The sequence below is a fragment of the Natrix helvetica genome (assembly GCF_964273705.1).
Source record: "Natrix helvetica genome assembly, chromosome: 6".
Taxonomy (NCBI): domain Eukaryota; kingdom Metazoa; phylum Chordata; class Lepidosauria; order Squamata; family Natricidae; genus Natrix; species Natrix helvetica.
The window spans coordinates 37,590,940-37,609,849 of record NC_138553.1 but is presented as its reverse complement, the minus strand read 5'-3'; the positions used below and the strand labels follow the sequence as shown (position 1 = coordinate 37,609,849).

At 36.1% G+C, this 18,910-nt stretch overlaps 1 protein-coding gene across 1 annotated transcript; it reads right to left on the bottom strand.

Annotated features, from left to right (window-relative positions):
- Positions 1-6,735: 6,735 nt before the first annotated feature.
- On the bottom strand, positions 6,736-18,529 carry UBE2N (ubiquitin conjugating enzyme E2 N). Its single transcript, XM_081956873.1, has 4 exons — positions 18,379-18,529; positions 8,316-8,562; positions 8,016-8,156; positions 6,736-7,399 (listed from the first exon to the last, which is right to left on the bottom strand). Exons 1-4 carry the CDS (start codon positions 18,406-18,408, stop codon positions 7,359-7,361), a joined length of 459 nt encoding a protein of 152 aa, XP_081812999.1. The 5' UTR covers positions 18,409-18,529; the 3' UTR covers positions 6,736-7,358.
- Positions 18,530-18,910: the final 381 nt, after the last annotated feature.

Below are 18,910 nucleotides of genomic sequence, written 5' to 3'. Positions count from 1 at the left end.
AGCTGCACATACCAATGTCAATCGCTTAGACGACTTGTGAAGAATTGTCCTACTCACCAGATTATGAACTCAGGTGGACCACCCAATTAAATAGGAAGGTCCCAGGTGAAGAAAAAAAAATACGTTAACAATTATGCTTATAAGCAAGATTCAATATGATGACAACTGGAACAGTAGTGAAGAAGCTTTCACTGAAACATTCTTCTGCCTATTCCTTCAAGAATTCCTAGCCAAGATTTGTAGAAATACCTCTCGGCTCATGTTTCTGAATATTCAAGTTTTCTTCATGCATTGAGAACAAAAATTGTTTTGAGCATTAAAAAACAAAGTTATCCCTACAATTTATTATACACTGCAGCATAGCACGAAGAAACATTGTGATATAAACTTCCTTGTTCTAATTTTTAGGATCAAGATTAAGGATTGACAACTCTAAATAGTTTTCTTTATGAAGCAGTAAAATAAGGTAAGAAAATGGTATTGACATTAAGCCACGGACTCCCCTTTGTCATATTCATATTCAACAAGAATATAAAGCTATTTGAGAACTCAAGTAACTCTTCATTTTACAAATAAACCTAATGGAGTTTATGCAACACACAAATCCCCTAAACATGCTTTGCTCAGTCCTCTTATCATATGATGGCCTTATAAAGGTGACATCCGAAGGTAACAGACTTCCCACAGAACATGCTGGACCTTAATCCTTTTTCAAACTGAAAGCAAATATGGTAAGAGGAATAACTATCTGAATTTACACAAGAGGGTCTTCACAACTTTAAATGCTTCAAAATCCAGTAGAAAATCCAATCATGATACCACAAGTTACAATCATTTGTTATCATTTAAATTGATCTAAGTACAAACTTCAGTTTCAAATACAACAAAACTGGTCTGAGTAATAATGACAAATCACGTGTGTCAGCATCAAATCAAATTGTGGCTTCCAACAAATCAAGTGTATTTTATGTTGCCAACCAGAAAATAGTCACTAAACATGAATCCCAGTGAATTACTACTATAAACAGTAATTTATATCAACTGTATCAACTGATTAAAAAGGTAATTGATATTTCTTTCATATATTATGTATGTGAAGGGAAAACTCAGCCGCCTTGGGAGTAAGCCTTACCAGAGAATATTTTCACTTACTGCTAGATGAGCATAAAGGTTTTAACAGGGAAAGGCAAAAGCAAGCCGATAACAGAAAGCAACACAAAAAGAAGTGTTCTATAGAAACTATTAAACTTTACCAACTGTTCATAGAAAGGGCTGACCTTAAAACAGCTGATTTCCCTGATGAACTGAGCCATTTGTTCCAACAGAAATGCCAAGTAGAAAGCATAGGAGCCAGCTTCTATCAAGAAAACCTGCTGCTTAAACTTGGGGATGGGTTGGCATTCTAATTTGCCTATTTGGGAGAGCACAAGGGCATATGGTGAATTGCTAGTGCCAACATGGCTTCTCTCTTTAGTTGGACAGTGTACTTTTGACAGAAGCATCAGAGGGAGTTACGGTCATTTAAAAGCCCTGCTCCTGACATCTTAAAAAGAGGCTGGTGTGAATAAATTAATCTCTCTCTTCCTTTGGCATGTCCAACATTTGTCAAATTTCCAACTGTTTGCTTCTGCAGTAATGAAAGGTAATGAAATTCTGTAGTTTAGCAATCTGGTTAGGGGAAATCTACATTTTTAAATATTTGTGCAAAGGAAACAAAAATCAATGTGATATTGCCAGCCTTATTTTTCAGAGGGGGATTCTCCAATGAAAAGTTCACTGTACAACGAATCATCACTCTTCCTTTTATTTCAATGTCATAACATTACAGGCAAAAATGTCAAACAGATCCTATCAGGCATTTTAAAATAATCATAAAATGGTGGGAATGCACATTATGCATATAAACCATGATTTAACTAAATCAGACCATTTCTAATAACCATAATGCACTAGAAATAAGCTTTTAAAAACATCCAATCCTCAATTTCTCAAGTATTGCAAGTACGGGAATGGCTTAGTAGAGATGATCATTTTAATTTAATCTTATAATTGATAACTCTGTTTATTGGATTGAATGGAAATATTGTTTGTTTTTAGAATCACAATAATACGGAACACATCCAATTCAGTGAAGGGCCCAATCTTTCTTCTTAAAATTCTCTGTCTTAAAATAAACATTAAGTTTTTCAAATTTGTAGAGCCTATTTGTAGATGATGGAATCATCAAATCCTTCTCATCAGCATAACACCAACAGAGAACTCAAGCTGAGATATATCCAGATTATTTGAACTATTTATAAATAAATAACTGAACTTTGCATATCTACTAGGACTGTTTAGAGTAAGTTAATTCTATAAATTTGGATAGACAAAAGAGGAAAAACACAGTACAATTTGATAACAGATATTACCTTATTCATTTAATAAACGTAAAGAGCTAAATTGCAAATTCCTCCAACTACAGTATATTTCTGGACTTTAAAGAGAGTGGATTTGATTTTTTGTAAGAGAAGGAATGGCAGAACCTGGACACAGAGTGAAAATTATCTTCTTCCCCCTTTTATATGTATTATTTATTATTCTTATAAACTTTTATTTATTAAATATGAAACTCAACATTTAAAAATGTATTACAAATATCATTGACTGGCTCTGGTGGTTGATACAGGTTGTTGCCAACATCCTATGTATTATTACTATTATATTATTATATACTTTATTCATTAAGCATGAAACTCAGCCAACTGAACATTCAAAAATGCATCACAAATACCACTGACTGGTGCTAATGGTTGATACGGGTTGCTGCCAGCATCCTAGGTATCAACCAAGTACCTTCTTCATTAAACATGAAATTCAAGTGAACATTAAAAATGTATTATAAATATCATTGACTTGCTCTGGTGGTTGATACAGGTTGCTACCAGCAATCCTAGGTATTACTATTATATATTATATACTTTATTCATTAAACATGAAACTCAGCCAACTGAACATTCAAAAATGCATCACAAATGCCATTGACTGGTGCTAATGGTTATGGGTTGCTGCCAGCATCCTAGGTATCAACCAAGTACCTTCTTAAAATATAAGATCTTCCAAACAGTGCCTTTTTGCAGTTCTGGTGTTACTGAAGGAAGCTGCAATTTGTTGATGTATCTTATAAAATTTTAAAATATTATTTTAAATTTTAAAATATTATTATCACCATAAATATTATTATTCCTACTACTATTGCTATTATTGCTATTATTATTATTATTTATTAAAGATTTAATCTTCAATTTACAGTCTGGGACTGGTAAAAACAGTTCAAGTCCTAACCAAGAACCTAAGAGCTGTTAAAATAAAGTCTGAGTATATAGGCAGTTTAGTGTGGTTTTTTTTGCAAAGTCAGAATACACAGGCGTGATAAGATCAACATTTCCATGCATCTAGGCAACCCTTTGGATATTGACAGACAGCTCCTATTACTATTGGTACAACAGTTGTTTTCTTCCTTCACAATCACTCAACTTCAATTTGCAGATCACAGTATTTCATTATTATTTTTTCTAATTGTTTCTGTTTTGCTGGCAAACTCCTGGCAAAGCTTGTAGTATATGATTTTGGCAACTCAATCATGACATTGTAGGTAAACAGTTTGTCAGATTTTGCTGCAACCACTGATAACGTTATCCACGGTTTCATCTCTCTTGTTGCATAAGTAGCATATGCTATTTTTACTGACATGTTTAATTTTTGCTTTCATGGAATTGGTCTACAGGTCTTGTTCTTGGGCAGCCAAAATGAAGCCTTCAGTTTCTTTCTTCAGCACCACTGATCTCAACCATCTCCATGTTAGCTTTGTATCTACCTTTCCTTCAATGGCCTTCAGGTATTGACTGTCCATAGACTTCTTTTTCCAGTTAGAAACTCGATGCTCAATTGTTTCTTTTCAATATTCTGCTTTCAATCTTGTGATTTTCAAGAGGTTTTCCTTGTTCACCTCCTTCAACAGAGGTTCTTTTCCTTTTTTATGTAGTCATCTAAGCCATGTTTTTCCTCTTCCAGTTTGTTTCACCTGTAAGAGTCCTCTGCAACCCTGAGATCTGGGCAAATGCAATCGAACAATATCACTTTTTGGGTGCATAGCATGGTATGTTGTCATTAGTTTTCTTGTCTTTTGATCCAAGTTATCAAGTTCTAGCTGAGTGCAATCAATTATTACAATTGCTATTAATGTTGGTGTTGTTACTGTTATATGTCATATAATATATGTGAGTATGTGCATAATTTTGTATTTTATTATGTTTATGTACAGTAGTGTATATTGGTGGAGACCCTTTGAGAGTTGTATGCAATGAAATTTCATTTTAATGTATGCCGATTAGTGTACATTCAAAGTGACAATAAAGTTAGTCTAAGTCTAAGTCTAAGTTATTATTGCTCTCTCTGTTGCTTTGCAAGTACACTGAATGCTTCTATATTGAAGACAAATTCCTTGTGTGTCTAACCACACTTGGCCAAATAAAGTATTCAAAAAGGCGGGATCAGCCTACAATTCCTACTTAGCCACAAGCAAATTAAATCCACCCACCCCCTTGAGTGCTGTTGACCCTTATTTAACTCTAACCAGGTGCTGATCATTAGTTGAGACGATTCCTGTGCATAGGTTTTTAGCAATAAATCAACTGAACCTTCGTTTGTAGTCTTTTACGCCTGGCAATTTTTGATGATATAAAATGCGATTCAGATTTAAAATAAAATAATCTATGCTTTTTGAAACCTCACTTGTCAACATTTAGAGGTAGAATTCACAAGAGGCGGGGGGGAGGATTTCTGTTGTCCTTATAGAATGTTTGAGTTCAATATATAACTTACAAGTCATAAAATTTGAAGCAGCTCTTATTTTAAAAAGATGTATGTATATACATTTCTACAGTTTTTTGATGGCAATGTATATATCTCTGCATAATATTCAGAATACACACACACAACACACTATAATATTCACTTACCTGAATACACATATAGCATTTCATTACAAGCAAGAAAAGGGAGGGGAGCATAATGTAAAGTATTTTAAGTCCCATTTAGTTCAACAGAATATACTTAAGTCAGTTAGCCTATGCATTTACAGAAGAATTTAGTGGCACATTCTGCAAGCAAATGCCTGATATCAGTCTATAAACATTTCAAATGAAACCCATAATTAAGTCTGGCTGGATTATACAATACATTTGAAAATTAAGGATTCTAATTAACCACTTCTCACAATTAATTTAAGGTCAAAATGCTTCTGGGATTTTAAAGACAAATTTTATTTATAGCATTTTGTTTTCCAATAAATATAGTTTAGTGGTTATATCTTAGAATGTAAGTAATGTAATAACCAAACATTCAGCCATTAAGAAGTCTTTAAATAAATAAAGAGCAGTGTAAATCCACAGCAGAAGTATTTTGAATATCAGAAAAATGCCCAAGGGGTTGTCAAAATACACAATACAAAGACATATGTTATGTGAATATCCAACTAAACAAAAGTATTATATATTATTTATCATCCAACCACAAATTAAAGCAAAATGTATTTGATAGTAGCACTGTCAAAATCGGACATGTCTTTCACTAATAGTTTTAGAATTACACTATACTACAGATATGTATGGTTTATGTTTATCAACAAAATATGGAAGAATTTACATCCGTAAAGGTTGTAAGATTATATATATAATATATATAACTTTAAGATGGCTTTAATGCCAGCTTTTAGAGAAACCGTTTTAAGATAATCTCTCTTGCTAAAATATATGAACTTTTTATTATGCTATAATGCAATCAACTCAGGGGACAATACCATCACTAAAAACATTTGTCTGTTGAAAATGTGAGTTTAATAGATATTTATCTTACATAAGAGCACAATACATACACCATATTCTATATAGAAATCCCAGATGATACTAGCACAGGTATGATGGGAAAATTATGGATCTCAATACTGTCCCCTGAACTACAAGACAGATATTGCCTCTGGCAACTGGCATTACATTGGCCACATTGAAAGCACAAAGATGAGAAGATAGTCAAGGCAAAGACAAGGGTAATAAAAGGAAGTTTCCAGGAAGTGTGGGAGTGAGAAATGTGGTCAAAATATGCCCCTGTGGAGGTTTTTTGCATCTTAACATGATGGCTTTTTTAAAAAAAAATCTATATTCCAAATTAAGAAATGGAGCAAAACCACAGTAATGTAAGAATTGCAGATAAAACCAGATTTAACAAAGCTAGCTGTAAAGATCTCAATTCACCATAATGTAGGATTTAATTCTATGCACAGGATCATTTTTTAAAGATGTAAATTATCTTTAAATGTATAGTCTGATACCCGATAATACTTAACACAAGACAGACAAGTTACATACACACCCAAAATTGCTGTTTGTTTTGCTAGCTTCCTGCTTTAGTGGTACCTTACATTGCATGTACATAACATCAATGATGCATCTAACCTATTTAAGTCTCTGATAAGCTACTACATTATCAAAGGCTTTTTAAAAACACAAAAACAAAAAATATTATGAACACTAGTAAGGCATTAATACAAGTCGGAAAAAAATCCAAGATTATACTACAGCTTTTAGGTTGATGAAATCAGACAGTTTCAATCCAGCTTTGTTTTTTTTTAAAAAAAGCGATTGTCACAATTGAAAAGGGGAAAAAGAACACATCAAAACAAACTGTACAAAGGCAAAGTAGAATAACAAAATATTTTACTAAAACATAAGATTTACAGAAGATTTTCCAGACAAGCCATACAAAATGGTCACAAGCTTTTTCTTGAAAGGAAGATTTTTACACTTGACAGCAGAATCACAATATTATTAGTGAATGGATGTTTAATGTTCCCATTTTTTTTTTCAAACAACCAAGCTTGTCCAGCTACAGCTAAGTTAGGCTTGGCTAGAATATAACTGGTTAGCTGCTTTAACCAATGCAATTAGCATCACCATAAAAAAGGGAGGAAGAACCCACACAATTAGAACAAAAACCCCTGCAGCTAACCCTGACTACTTTCATTCACAGTGCTTACACTTAACTCATGATGGGAAAAAATCATTAAAAGCAGAGATGTGCTACTGCTTTTAAACAATTTCACAAACAATCCTGATGATACTTCTAGCCTCTGCTCATGCAGAACAGGAGTGAATTAGGACAAGACACAGATTTGCTAATGTGCATTTAAATCACCAAAGAACTGATGTCTGGGTTTTTATTCTGTAAAGTTTTCTAAGACTCTGTCCATTACGTGAAAACAAAAAAAGGAAGAGGTCTTGGCAGAACAGGAAAAAGTGATGCACACTAATTTAGAGCACATTTTAAATATTATTCATGGCATATAGCCTAGTCCATGCTCTGGCTGTAAAAAGAAAGGAAAAAAGATATATTAGTCAAAAAAGTAAGAGACACTGAAATTTAAATATATTCCCTTTGCTCCACTTATTTGATTTTTCTGAAAATCTGTTACAGTATTCTATCTATATTTGTGCCATGAGTTTCCTTTTTTATGACTTGATAGTCGCTTTTCCATATTGACATTAAGCATGTGATAACTACTATCTGTTATGCGGTATTTATCATAATTAGTTGTGATCAGTGTATCTCATTTGTGACTCTAAAGCATACCATTTGGAAGAATAATTTATCTAATGTTTTTTCTTGGTATACACAATATGTTTATTCAAGTAACCTTAACAAACTAGCTGGGAAGTAAACTTCAGCAATGGAGGGTACGGTAGGTAGAAATTATGCTCAACCAGATAGTAGTCCTTCATTTAAAAAAGTTAACTGCTTACATTCATATCTATAATCTAAATATGTTTATAAAGCAAAAGCCAAAGAAAAGCAATGTGAAACTCAGACAAGGGCCCTATTTTCTTCAAACCACCCACATCAGAAAGAGAAAGGGGGATGGCGGTGGTAGGCAGGTAGGTATCTTGAAGAGAGGTACTAGGCCTAGAATGAAGATACAACACCTGTTTCTATGGCTTGGACTTCATTGGTCTTCCACTGCTCAGCTACATCGTTTGCTAGTGGATCATCTGGGTTGGGTGCGCTTAACAAAGCCTGGATTGATAGCAGAACTGTACGGATCTGCAAAGCTGGAGACCATTTGTCTGAGGAAGCAAGTGAGAGGGTACTGCAACAGCATTTCTAATAAAAACACTCTTTCTCCCACACCTCCCAACTTGGGAAATCACTGAAATAATTTCTGAATATCTTCACAATCTGCTAAAAGAAGCTTATCATTGTAATAATGATTCCAAAATGCTTACCTTTCAAAATATCTAAACATATTCTTCCCAATTTGTCTACATTAGGATGATAAATTTTGGTCATGAAACGTACTTTCGGAGCTGCCATTGGATATTCTTCTGGAAGGAATAGTTCAAGTTTAAATGTCCCACCCTCAAAGGGGGAATCCTGTGGCCCTGCAATGACCACATGAAAATAACGTGCATTGCTTTCATCTGGTTCTGCCTTTATGCCAGGAACAGGTTCTGCCAGCAAACGCTGGGTTTCCTGAAAGAAGAAAAAAACAGCAACACAGCAGTCGTTGGTAAGAGTTCATGCTTTGAAATGACACATGAAGTCAAGGATAAATGCTGCCATTTCCTTATCTCTTCCCTCTCCCACTGTAAATGCAGGGTAGTCTGTTGGAATAACTACTAAAATCTTGGCTCAGCTCAACTATCAAAGCTTTTCTTATATGCTGTTTTTGTTTGGGTCCAACTTTTTTGAAAAATTGAACAACAAACAAAAATTGAACAACATTTTTTTTCTATATTTGAGGTCTTCTGCTGCTGTAAACACCTGCTCAAATTGTCCTTGGATCAACATTTTATATAAGACCAATGTAACCTTGGAGCTCTTGCTCTGGGTTCATCTGGGGGCATGAGACAAGTGACTCACTGAAACCTGAAAGTCTTAGAACTAATAACATGATGATTGCTTGCATATTATCCAGTTGTTGTTATTTTGGAAGTGAGTTTTCTACCACACTAGATGAAATTGAAAAACACCAGGTAGTGCTATCCTGCTCTTACTCGCCTGATTAACAGAAGAAATAATCAGAACCACCTTCTAATACAGTACTATTTTTAACATGCATGGCTAAATATAAAAACTGCTTCATAAAAAAAACCTTTAGTTTGTTTGACAAATCAGGCACCAATATGTCCTCAAATTTCTTATGTACTTCCAGATCTATTTGAAAAAAAATACTAAGAGTTGAAAATTTGTTTAAATTTATAAAATTTCTATTTGCTGATATCTGTAAGTTTTCAGATATACTTTGAGAAAGCATAGAAACTGATTTTGCTAAACAAAATAAATAACATTTAAGCTATTTATTTAATAGTGTCTATACAGATGATAGGTAGGTAAGTAGGTAGGTAGGTAGGTAGGTAGGTAGATGATAGATAGATAGATAGATAGATAGATAGATAGATAGATAGATAGATAGATAGATAGATAGATAGATAGATAGATAGATAAACTGTACATGACAATAAAGATTTAGTAGTGTTATGAAGCATAATGCCACCTCATTTACAGTATTATATTTTTCCATGCTTGTGTCTGAAAGAACTTCATCTCTTCCCTGAGATTTACAAATAATTTCTTAGTTTGCAAAGTAAACTATTCTTTTATTAAAGAAAAAAGTTTATGTTTTAGTTTCTCTGTTCCAATTTCATTAGAGAAAACTGATCTGTATCTAACAGTGAAAAAGTGTTTATTTTAAACCAAATGGATATTTTATCTTAAGATACCTGAATCCAGTTTAGTTTTTTTACTATCAGAGGAAAGAGATCTACAGCCTCTTTGACCATTGCAACTAGTTGAATATAGCACTTGTACTTGCTACACAATTTATACACTTACATACCGTAAATATACTAAGTATATGCAACACATTTCAACCTCTTAAAGACATACATAAAGTTTAATAGGTATATGGCATAATTCAGATTCGGAGCCACAAAGACAGAATACAAATTAGATGTATTTCTCAATGCCTCCTTAAAAAAACTGCATCTCCTCCTGAGTGCACAGAGTAACTGTGCAATTCCATGGAAATAACACATTTAAATTATAGAGCTATCCACATAGTATTACAAGATGTTCTGAGGCAGATATACCTCCCTAACTAAAATGTGTATTTTCCTGGGTTGCATGAATGTTATAATTCCCTAAGAAAAGATGGTGCACGGGCATCTATGACCATTCTGAGGCCACATCACATCATTAAGATTAAAATACCTTAAATGCTCCAATGCACTACACTCTTTTTCACAGGAATCCCACTGAGATGGTTTGTCTTTCCTTTTCTTCTCTTCCTTCTCCTTAACTCATGCACAAGTATCTGAGTTCACCCATTAAGGGGGAGTTCCTTTGGTTTCCTTAACTATGGCTCGTTTACCAAGCCATTTCTGACTAGATTCTTATAACATGCTGTATCAGAGTAAAGAAACCTTATTTGGTTTAATACAGTGTCTGGATCAAGACATTGTGTCCTTTTCTTTTACTGAGTGCCGTCCGAAACTAAGATAAATCCTTTTCTTTACCTAAGAAGATTGGTCATTCTACGAGTATCTTATTCTTCTCATAGTACTTTCTCGAGTCCAGTCCTATGTGGTTCAGAATACAAGCTGTTTATTTTTTATTATTATTTAATATACTTCTATGTCCATCAAATCCAGAGATTTGGGCAATTAACATCAAGTTTAAAAAGAGCTAAACATTAAAAAACACACTCTCTTTTTATAACCCTGTAATCCCTTAATTGAGGGTAGAATCAGGGCAAATAATCAAAACAAAAATAATTTAAAAACCCATACTCCAATACATGCCAATATCTTACAGAATAGACTTATTCAACACCTGGTCCAATACTTGGAGAGGGAAGTTTTCAAAGCCAAATAATAGGCCAAAATGGTCAAGGAATACAAATCTTGGGGGGGGGGGAATGTATAATATAGGAGCTGCCAAGGAAAAGGCATATCTCCTGGGTCCCAAGAGATGGCACTGTTTCATGAAGCACATAAACATCTATAGATTTTATGTGACAGCAGAAACAACCAAAGATAAGGGGATAAGCTGGTCCTTTGCCTAAAAGGGCTTTATCACTAGAATCCTAAATTGTACCCAGGAGCCTACTGGAAGCCAGTGCAGCTTACAAAGGAGTGAAATTACATGAATGCACCATGATGTGCCTCTAACTGCCTACACTACTGCATTCTGGAACAGTGATAGCTTCTAAATAGTATTCAAAGACACACCCATGAACAGAACACTGCAAGAATTCAAATGGAAGGTCACCAAGGCACAACTGACCATGGATATTAATCCAAACATATTTATTTTATATGCCAGCCATCTCATGTAAATAACTCTGGGCAGCACAATTGGTGCACAAAATGGATTTGCACAATGGACCTCCTGACCACTGTTCTGCAAGTGGAAAAGTCCAAAAGGACCCCAGGTTGTGCACTGGTTTCTCTAGGAAGCGTTATCTCATTCAGAACTAAAGACGGAACGTCCCCAAATAAGTGGATAGGAGTCGACAATCCAGATCCTGTTTTTCCTCATTCAGATCCCCATATCCTAGATATTGTGAGAACCTTGAGCAGTTAATTGGCCCAGGATAGCAATGTATAGTTGTATAATCAGCATACTGATAATACCTAATCCCATGTTGACCAATGATATTAAGCAGTGGCTTGATGTAGGTATAAAATAGAAGTGGGGATAGAGTCTAGAACTAAATTTTTCTCCCCACTAACTGAAACTACCCCAGGAGGAGAACTGGCACAATAACATGCTTCCCACTAAAACTAGTCCAGAAGATATAATTGAGGGTATCAAAAACTACTGAGAGATCCAGGAAGACCTGGATAAATGCATTTTTCCACTCCAGTCTTTTGAAAAATTACCAACAAATGTGATCAAACCTAACTCGTTATCCAGGTCTGAATCTTTATCGAAAAGCAAGATTAACTTGCTTTCACCAATTTAAAATTCGCCTTGCAACTCAGCTACCGTCTCAGCACTTTCGCTATAATAGGAAGATTATAGACAGAATGAAAATTGCCCAGGACCAATAGACCAGCAATGGTTCATTAAGGGAAAGGATTACTGCTTGTTGAGGAGTTGGCAGGACCCCTTCCTCCCTCAGAAATTGGTTCACCATTATCTGGATCTAATTATATATTGTCTCCCAGGAGACCTTAAATCACACATATACCACGTGCCTGGTCTATTTTCTCAAGACAAGTGATAACCAAGCCAGATCGTGCCTCAGTCAACTCCATACATCTTGATATCCAGAGTTCAGCTCAGAGCCTTCACGTGGTCCTATAGATGTTCCCTTAGCACCATCTTACACAGATCAGGTCATTTTGAAAAGGCTGCCAGCCCTGCAGATGTAGTAAGAATGGGAAAATATTTTTTCTTGCATTCTTATCACAAGGTAATCCCTAATAAAGGCTTTTACCATTATTATATTTATTTAATATCCGAATCTGTGGACATTAACTATTTATGTTAGAACTCCATGGACAAAAATACCTTTTAACTGCCTAATATAATCCTTTAGTCTTTCTCACCATTTGTCACTTGATCTCTTCTTTCCATGCCTCTTTGTAATTTTTAAAGAACTATTATTAGATCTCAGTCAGGAGTCAAGAACTTGATTATCAAACACTGTCATACATGGTAGTCACAGCTGCAGATCTTATTTCCTGATCAATCATTAGTTCTTTTTACATCTCCTTTAATTCTGTCTGATTCTTAGTTCTGCATATCTTAAGTCACTGAAGCATTTCCGGTTACTAGAGTTTCTCCTAATACATTCAGAAAAATATCTGAACATATTTTCTATTTATTGAAATAGATGTGTCCATGTTATCAATCAATTATCTTATTCGGATTGTAGCATAGTGATGTTTGAGGCATCTTAAAACTTATTTTGTCATATCTATATTATTTATTTCATACATATTCTTTAACAAATAATCTGATCAGAGATTTAAAATAAAAGTTAAGAAGCTATCTACAGATTAGGAAATGTTTATTATCTCCAAATGTTAGTGAAGTTCCCATTCTCTCTTAATATTGGCCATCCTAGTTAAGCGTGTTAGAAACTGGATAAATAATATGTGGAAGGCATATTATAGCCTATCAATTTAAAATATAATATCAGATAAAACAATAGTTAATGAATCCAAAGATTCTAGATATATATTTATAAAAATACTATTATCTATTATAAAAAAGGATAAAGACACCTGAAGACCACTTCTTTAAAACTTCCAATTTAACATACTGAATCATATTTATAGAACCAGTTTTTCAAATGCACCTTTGTTACTTTATTGATGCAGGCATTAAATTGCTGCCAGTGGTACAGAACAAATGTACAAACTGTTACTGGTCCAGAAATGATTGTACTGCAGTGCACAGTCACAGTGAGAATATAGCAGTAAAAATCAGAAAAAAGTTTGTCATTGTAAATATGCAAGAGTTCTGGAAAATTTTAACAGCACATTATCTGTCAATCATACAATATGAAGTGGCCATCAGGCCCATCCTAAAATCCCAATTAAATAAGTCCCATCAGTTATATAGATTATATCTGAACATACTGAATATAGGGCAAATCCAACCCTTTTTTGTATAATTAGTTCCAAACAACTCCATTTTTTCTTGTAATATTTAATGGGAATTTGCTACCCTGTAGTTTAAATTCATTATTCTTTGTCATATCCACCTCAATTTTCTATTACAAAATATATTTTTTTCAACCTCTTTTCACAGAACTTTGTTCTAGTCCTCCGATTATTCCTCCTGTTGTCCTCTGAATCTGTTCTACTTTTTCTGAAACTTTCTTACAGCAGGGCAAACCATGCAGTACAAAGTACAGGTAGTTCTCAATTTACAACCACAATTGAGCCCAAAATTTATGTTAAGGGAGAAATGCATTAAGGGAGTTTGGCCCCATTTCACGACTTTTCTTTCCAGACTTGTTAAATGAATCACTGCAGTTGTTAAATTGGTAACAGGGTTGTTAAGTGAATCTGGTTTCCCCATTGACTTTGTCAGGTGGTCGCAAAAGGGAATCAAGTGACTCTGGGACCCTGAAACTGTCATAAATGTGAATCAGTTGTGAAGCATCTGAATGTAAATCACGTGACCATGGGGATGCTACAATGGTCGTAAGTGTGAAAAATGGTCATAACTCACTTTTTTCAGTGCCATTGTAACTTTGGTCACTAAATGAACTGTTGTAAGTCGAGGACAACCTGTACGCAAAGCAGATCCAACCAAAACAGAATAAAGAGAACTATTATCCCTGTAATTTGAAGGCCACAATTCTGTTGATTCAACCTAAAACTGCATTTGCCTTTTTCTGTAGACATATCAAAACGCCCACAATATTATTTGAAATTAATAATTATTCCAAGATCTTTCTCACAAGTGATCAGACTACATATTTCCCATTCTGTGTGTTTGATTATTGTTTCCTAAATGAAAAGCACCGCAATTACCTCTTCTGAATTTTGTCAATTTTGTGAAAGCAAGATAGGTCATTCTAAAGCATTCCAATTATCTACTAAAGGGGAAAAAAGATATCTGGCAAGACTAGTCCCTTGGAAATATTATTGTAACTTCTCATTATTACCGCTTAGTTTTCAAGATGTTTACAAACCAACTTCTTTAACCTTTGCTCTTGAATTGTCCATACCAACACATAAAACTAATATATTTGTTGGCTGGATCATTTTTACAGCAAAGACACAATATTCCATCGTATCTTTCTCCTTATTCTCAATGTAGGGCATGAAAGATTTTGACACTACTTTTAGTTTTGGGAATGTGACGCCAGAAAGAGAATTGAGATAGAAACACTTGAGAAAAGTAGCAACAAATATGAACCAGTTTAAAGAACATATAAATATTGATGGAGCCCATGATACATTCATATTTTCCCTTTTCTTTCTTTCACCAGGGTGAGCTAGATGCCTTGTTTCTACAGTAAAAAAATGCATTTTTTTACATCTCCTAGGGAGCATTACTGCCTAGGGGAATTGAAATGGTGCATTTTTGGTGGACTGACACAATTCCTCCTGGGCAAGATTGTTCTGATTTTTGAAAACTAGTCAGCTGCAATCCTTAATCCATCTGCAGGTCATGATGATAAGATGATAAGCCAAAATGGGACATTTGAAGAAATACACATGGCTATCTAAAACTCTGGATCCCTCTATTCTGCTCAGTTAAATTGTGACTATTAATCTGGTATCCAATTTATGCTGATGCCTCTTTAACTAACCCTCGAATTTGAGTGAAAGGAAAAGATACTTTCCTGACCCCAATAAAACACTAAATTCATCTGTCATGAAAATTGGTCTGGACCACAGGTGTCAAACTCGCAGCGTCACATTGCTGTCACATGACATTTCGTGACGTTTTCCCCATTCGAGGAGCTGGGGTGGGCATGGCCTGCGCATGATGCATCTGGCCCATGGACTCCCAGTTTGACACCCCCGTTCTAGGCACAGAGATGATGATGATGCTTGACTAGATAACACACATTTTTTTTCTTGGTAGAGAGCAATGTGTAAAGTTATGGCATTAAGGAATGTTACTTCATGCAGGGAGTTCCAAGCTGACTCACATAAGAGTTCAATCAGGGCTCAGGTTATGACTTGAAATACTAGCTGAAAGACCCACAACCGATACTTCTGGATAGCTGTTAATCTTAACAGGGATCCCTCCCACTTAGGAATCTCTTGATGATGCCAAGAAAGGTTCAATGCTTCCTGGTAACATGAAGGGAAGGCTGATACTTATGCAAGATCCTAATTTATAGAAAGGTCAGGATCTGGCAAATGGAGACTGATATTGGTGATATTATTTTTAGCCTGTCTGCATATAGCTTGCAATATGAACAACTAGTATAAACAAACAGAAGTTCTTTAGAATGCTAGGATGGATTAGATGGTTTTGCTATTGTACTGCAGGTTAACAAAATGTTTACTCAATTTCCATACATTTGGCTACTAACCAACTAGGTTCTGGGTAGGTGAATTCTCTTGGATGATCCCATTGCTAAAATGTGAAAGTTTTACCAAGTCTGAGTACCAGGGATTTATGAACCAAATGAGTGTTATTCATATCAGCACCATTCTCAGATATTACAACAGACTTAGGAACCTAGTGGAACAAGAATTATATCATAGAGCCAGGTGGTGCTAAAGGAAATATGTTTGTCTATTCTCTAAGAAAGAATGTAATAAATCATTCTTATATTTGGTGGCTGTTGCTCAGAGGTCCATTCCTTTTCTGAAGAGACATTTTTCTCCTCCAGTTGTTTCCAAGATTTATCTACGATAGTACATAATTAGCTGCAGGTTTGCATAATCAACTACAATGGCTAATAACTAAATGTAACTTTGAAATGCCAATGTAGTGATTCCAAATAACACCTGTATATGAATAGTTTGATCAAGTAAGCCAAATCTACCAAAAAAAACCCTCAACCCTTTCTTCAACCCTGATGCTTCTCTGTTTGGATTAGAACTATTATGTTGTTTCATTATTGTAATAATAGAGATATTTACCTGCTTGATCATTTCAAAGGCCTTTTTATTTCAATATTCCATTTCCAAAATGGTCAACAAGAAAGCTACAGGAAAGACATTAGAGCAAATAGATTTGGCTTGGTGTTGCTCATTTAGTAATATTGAAGATTGTGAATTCGTTTTATAAGTTACCAGTTAAAAGAAATTTACTGTTGATAAACAGTTGGTGTTTTACTGCAATGAAGAGAATTTCATCACTAAAGCTGATCCTTCCCAGAAAAGCCATTCTAAAATACAAGCCAATTAATTGTATGTATCATGTTGGAGAAAGCCATAAGACTACATGTGTTAAACATGTTAGTATAAGTTATCAAAGTACATTATCATTTGTATGTGTGTATTATGTGTGTGCATAGTTCCTACAACCACCAGTAAAATTATACTACTAAATTTCTAATTATATTTATCAAACAGCTGTGGAGAGGAAGGAAAAGTGAACAACTTCCACCAGCCAAGGGTGGAAGTAACTTCTCATACATCTGCCTTGCTTCCTTCAGCATAATTGAGTCTCTGGGGAATCCATTCTTGCCCTATCCACCAATGGAAATGCATCTCCTTCAGCAGAATCACCCCTCTTAGCTAGAGAACTCTTAAGTGCTCTGTTAACACTGGAACAGATTTAGATAAATATTCAAAACAAAATAAAATGCTACAAATGACAAAATACATATAGAAGACTGACAATTTGTAAGTGGATTTATTTTAAATCGAGTGCTTAACAGTTAATTCACCTTCATTTCTTTATGATTTTAAAACTATACATTAAAGTCTGCAGAAAGTGAATTATGCCACACATAGAGGCATCAAGAATCTGCCATAAGATGCATGCATTCAAATGAAAGTATTTTAGCTTCTATCCAAATCTGGATTTACTCAAACAAAAACACAGGAGGTGGGGAAAGGAGCTGCAAGGCAATTTGGCAAGCGGTGAAAGCACAATTCCTTAAGGAGGTACTCATGAGTCATCGCTAAAGTGACCATCTCCTTCCTCCTCGTGGGAAGGGAGAGCACGCTCACTTCTCCCCGGATTAGCTGTTTGTCGGAAAGAAAAGAGCAGAATTATTTCGGCGGCGAATGTAGAGGCTGCATATCAGAGCTCTGGAGCTTATTCAGCTGAGCCGTTTCCACCCGCCTGCCGGCCCGGCCCCAGGTCATACATCTCTAGCCTGTTGCCCCATCAAAACGCCTCCCTCTTCGGCCGCAGAGTAAACCAAGGAGCGGGAAGGGCGAGGCGGGACTGAGGGGCGGGTGGACCGCGCGGTGAAGGTCCGGAAGAGGGGGCGGCCGGAGACGGAGGGGGCTCGTGCACGCCTCCCCGCCTGAAATTCCCATTCATTCCCGGCAGCCTGAGGTTTCGAGGCCTCGCCCGCGGCGCTCCTTGCATCCGTCACGCACCCACCAGCCGTCGCTCCTCTGCACATCTACGCGCACGCTAGCAAGAGAGCGCGCGCCTCGAATGGCGGTGACCGCTCCTGCCGCCGGTCCCTCGCCCCCCCACTTCCCCTGCAGTAGCAGCAGTAGCAGCAGCAGCAGTGACACCCCTGCCTATCTCTCTCACCGGAAACGCCGCGCCCCCGAAGCATTTGCTCCAGGCGCTCCCGGCCACGAGCGACACGCGGGGCCTGCCTCCGGCTGCCGCAGGGGAAGGAAAGGGAAGAGAGGAAACAGACAAGAGGAGAAGTAAAGCGGGTACCTTAATGATCCTGCGGGGCAACCCGGCCATCTTGTCTTATCAGGATATAGTCTCCACTGGACCTCGACTCCGCTCGGGGCTTACTCGCTACCGGAAGGAGCCCGTGATTCACTTCCCGTAACGTCACCGCAGCACCTCCGGGGCAAGCTGGGAAGTGTAGTGTCGATTGCTAGCAAGAGAGGATGAATGAACCCGATGGTGTCCTGAGCGGGAGGATTCTAGAAGGTGCGCCTCTTAATCTCCCTTAAAGATGAGAACCATCGAGGCGTCTCTCTTTGCCCGAGAAAGGCCTGTTGCCCGAGGCAAAGCAGCAAAATTCTCATCCCAATGAGGGGTTTTTTTTTTGCCTGAAGATTAAACCATGATTGTTTAACCGTTATTTGCTGAATCAATTAAAGTTGGCTGGGAATAATAGTAGTAGTGGTAGTAATAATGATGATAATAATAACAACAACAACAACAACCTGGTGATGCACGAATTAAAGATAAACAGCAAGAAAAAATTACAAAGTATCCAGACTTGCAAATTGAA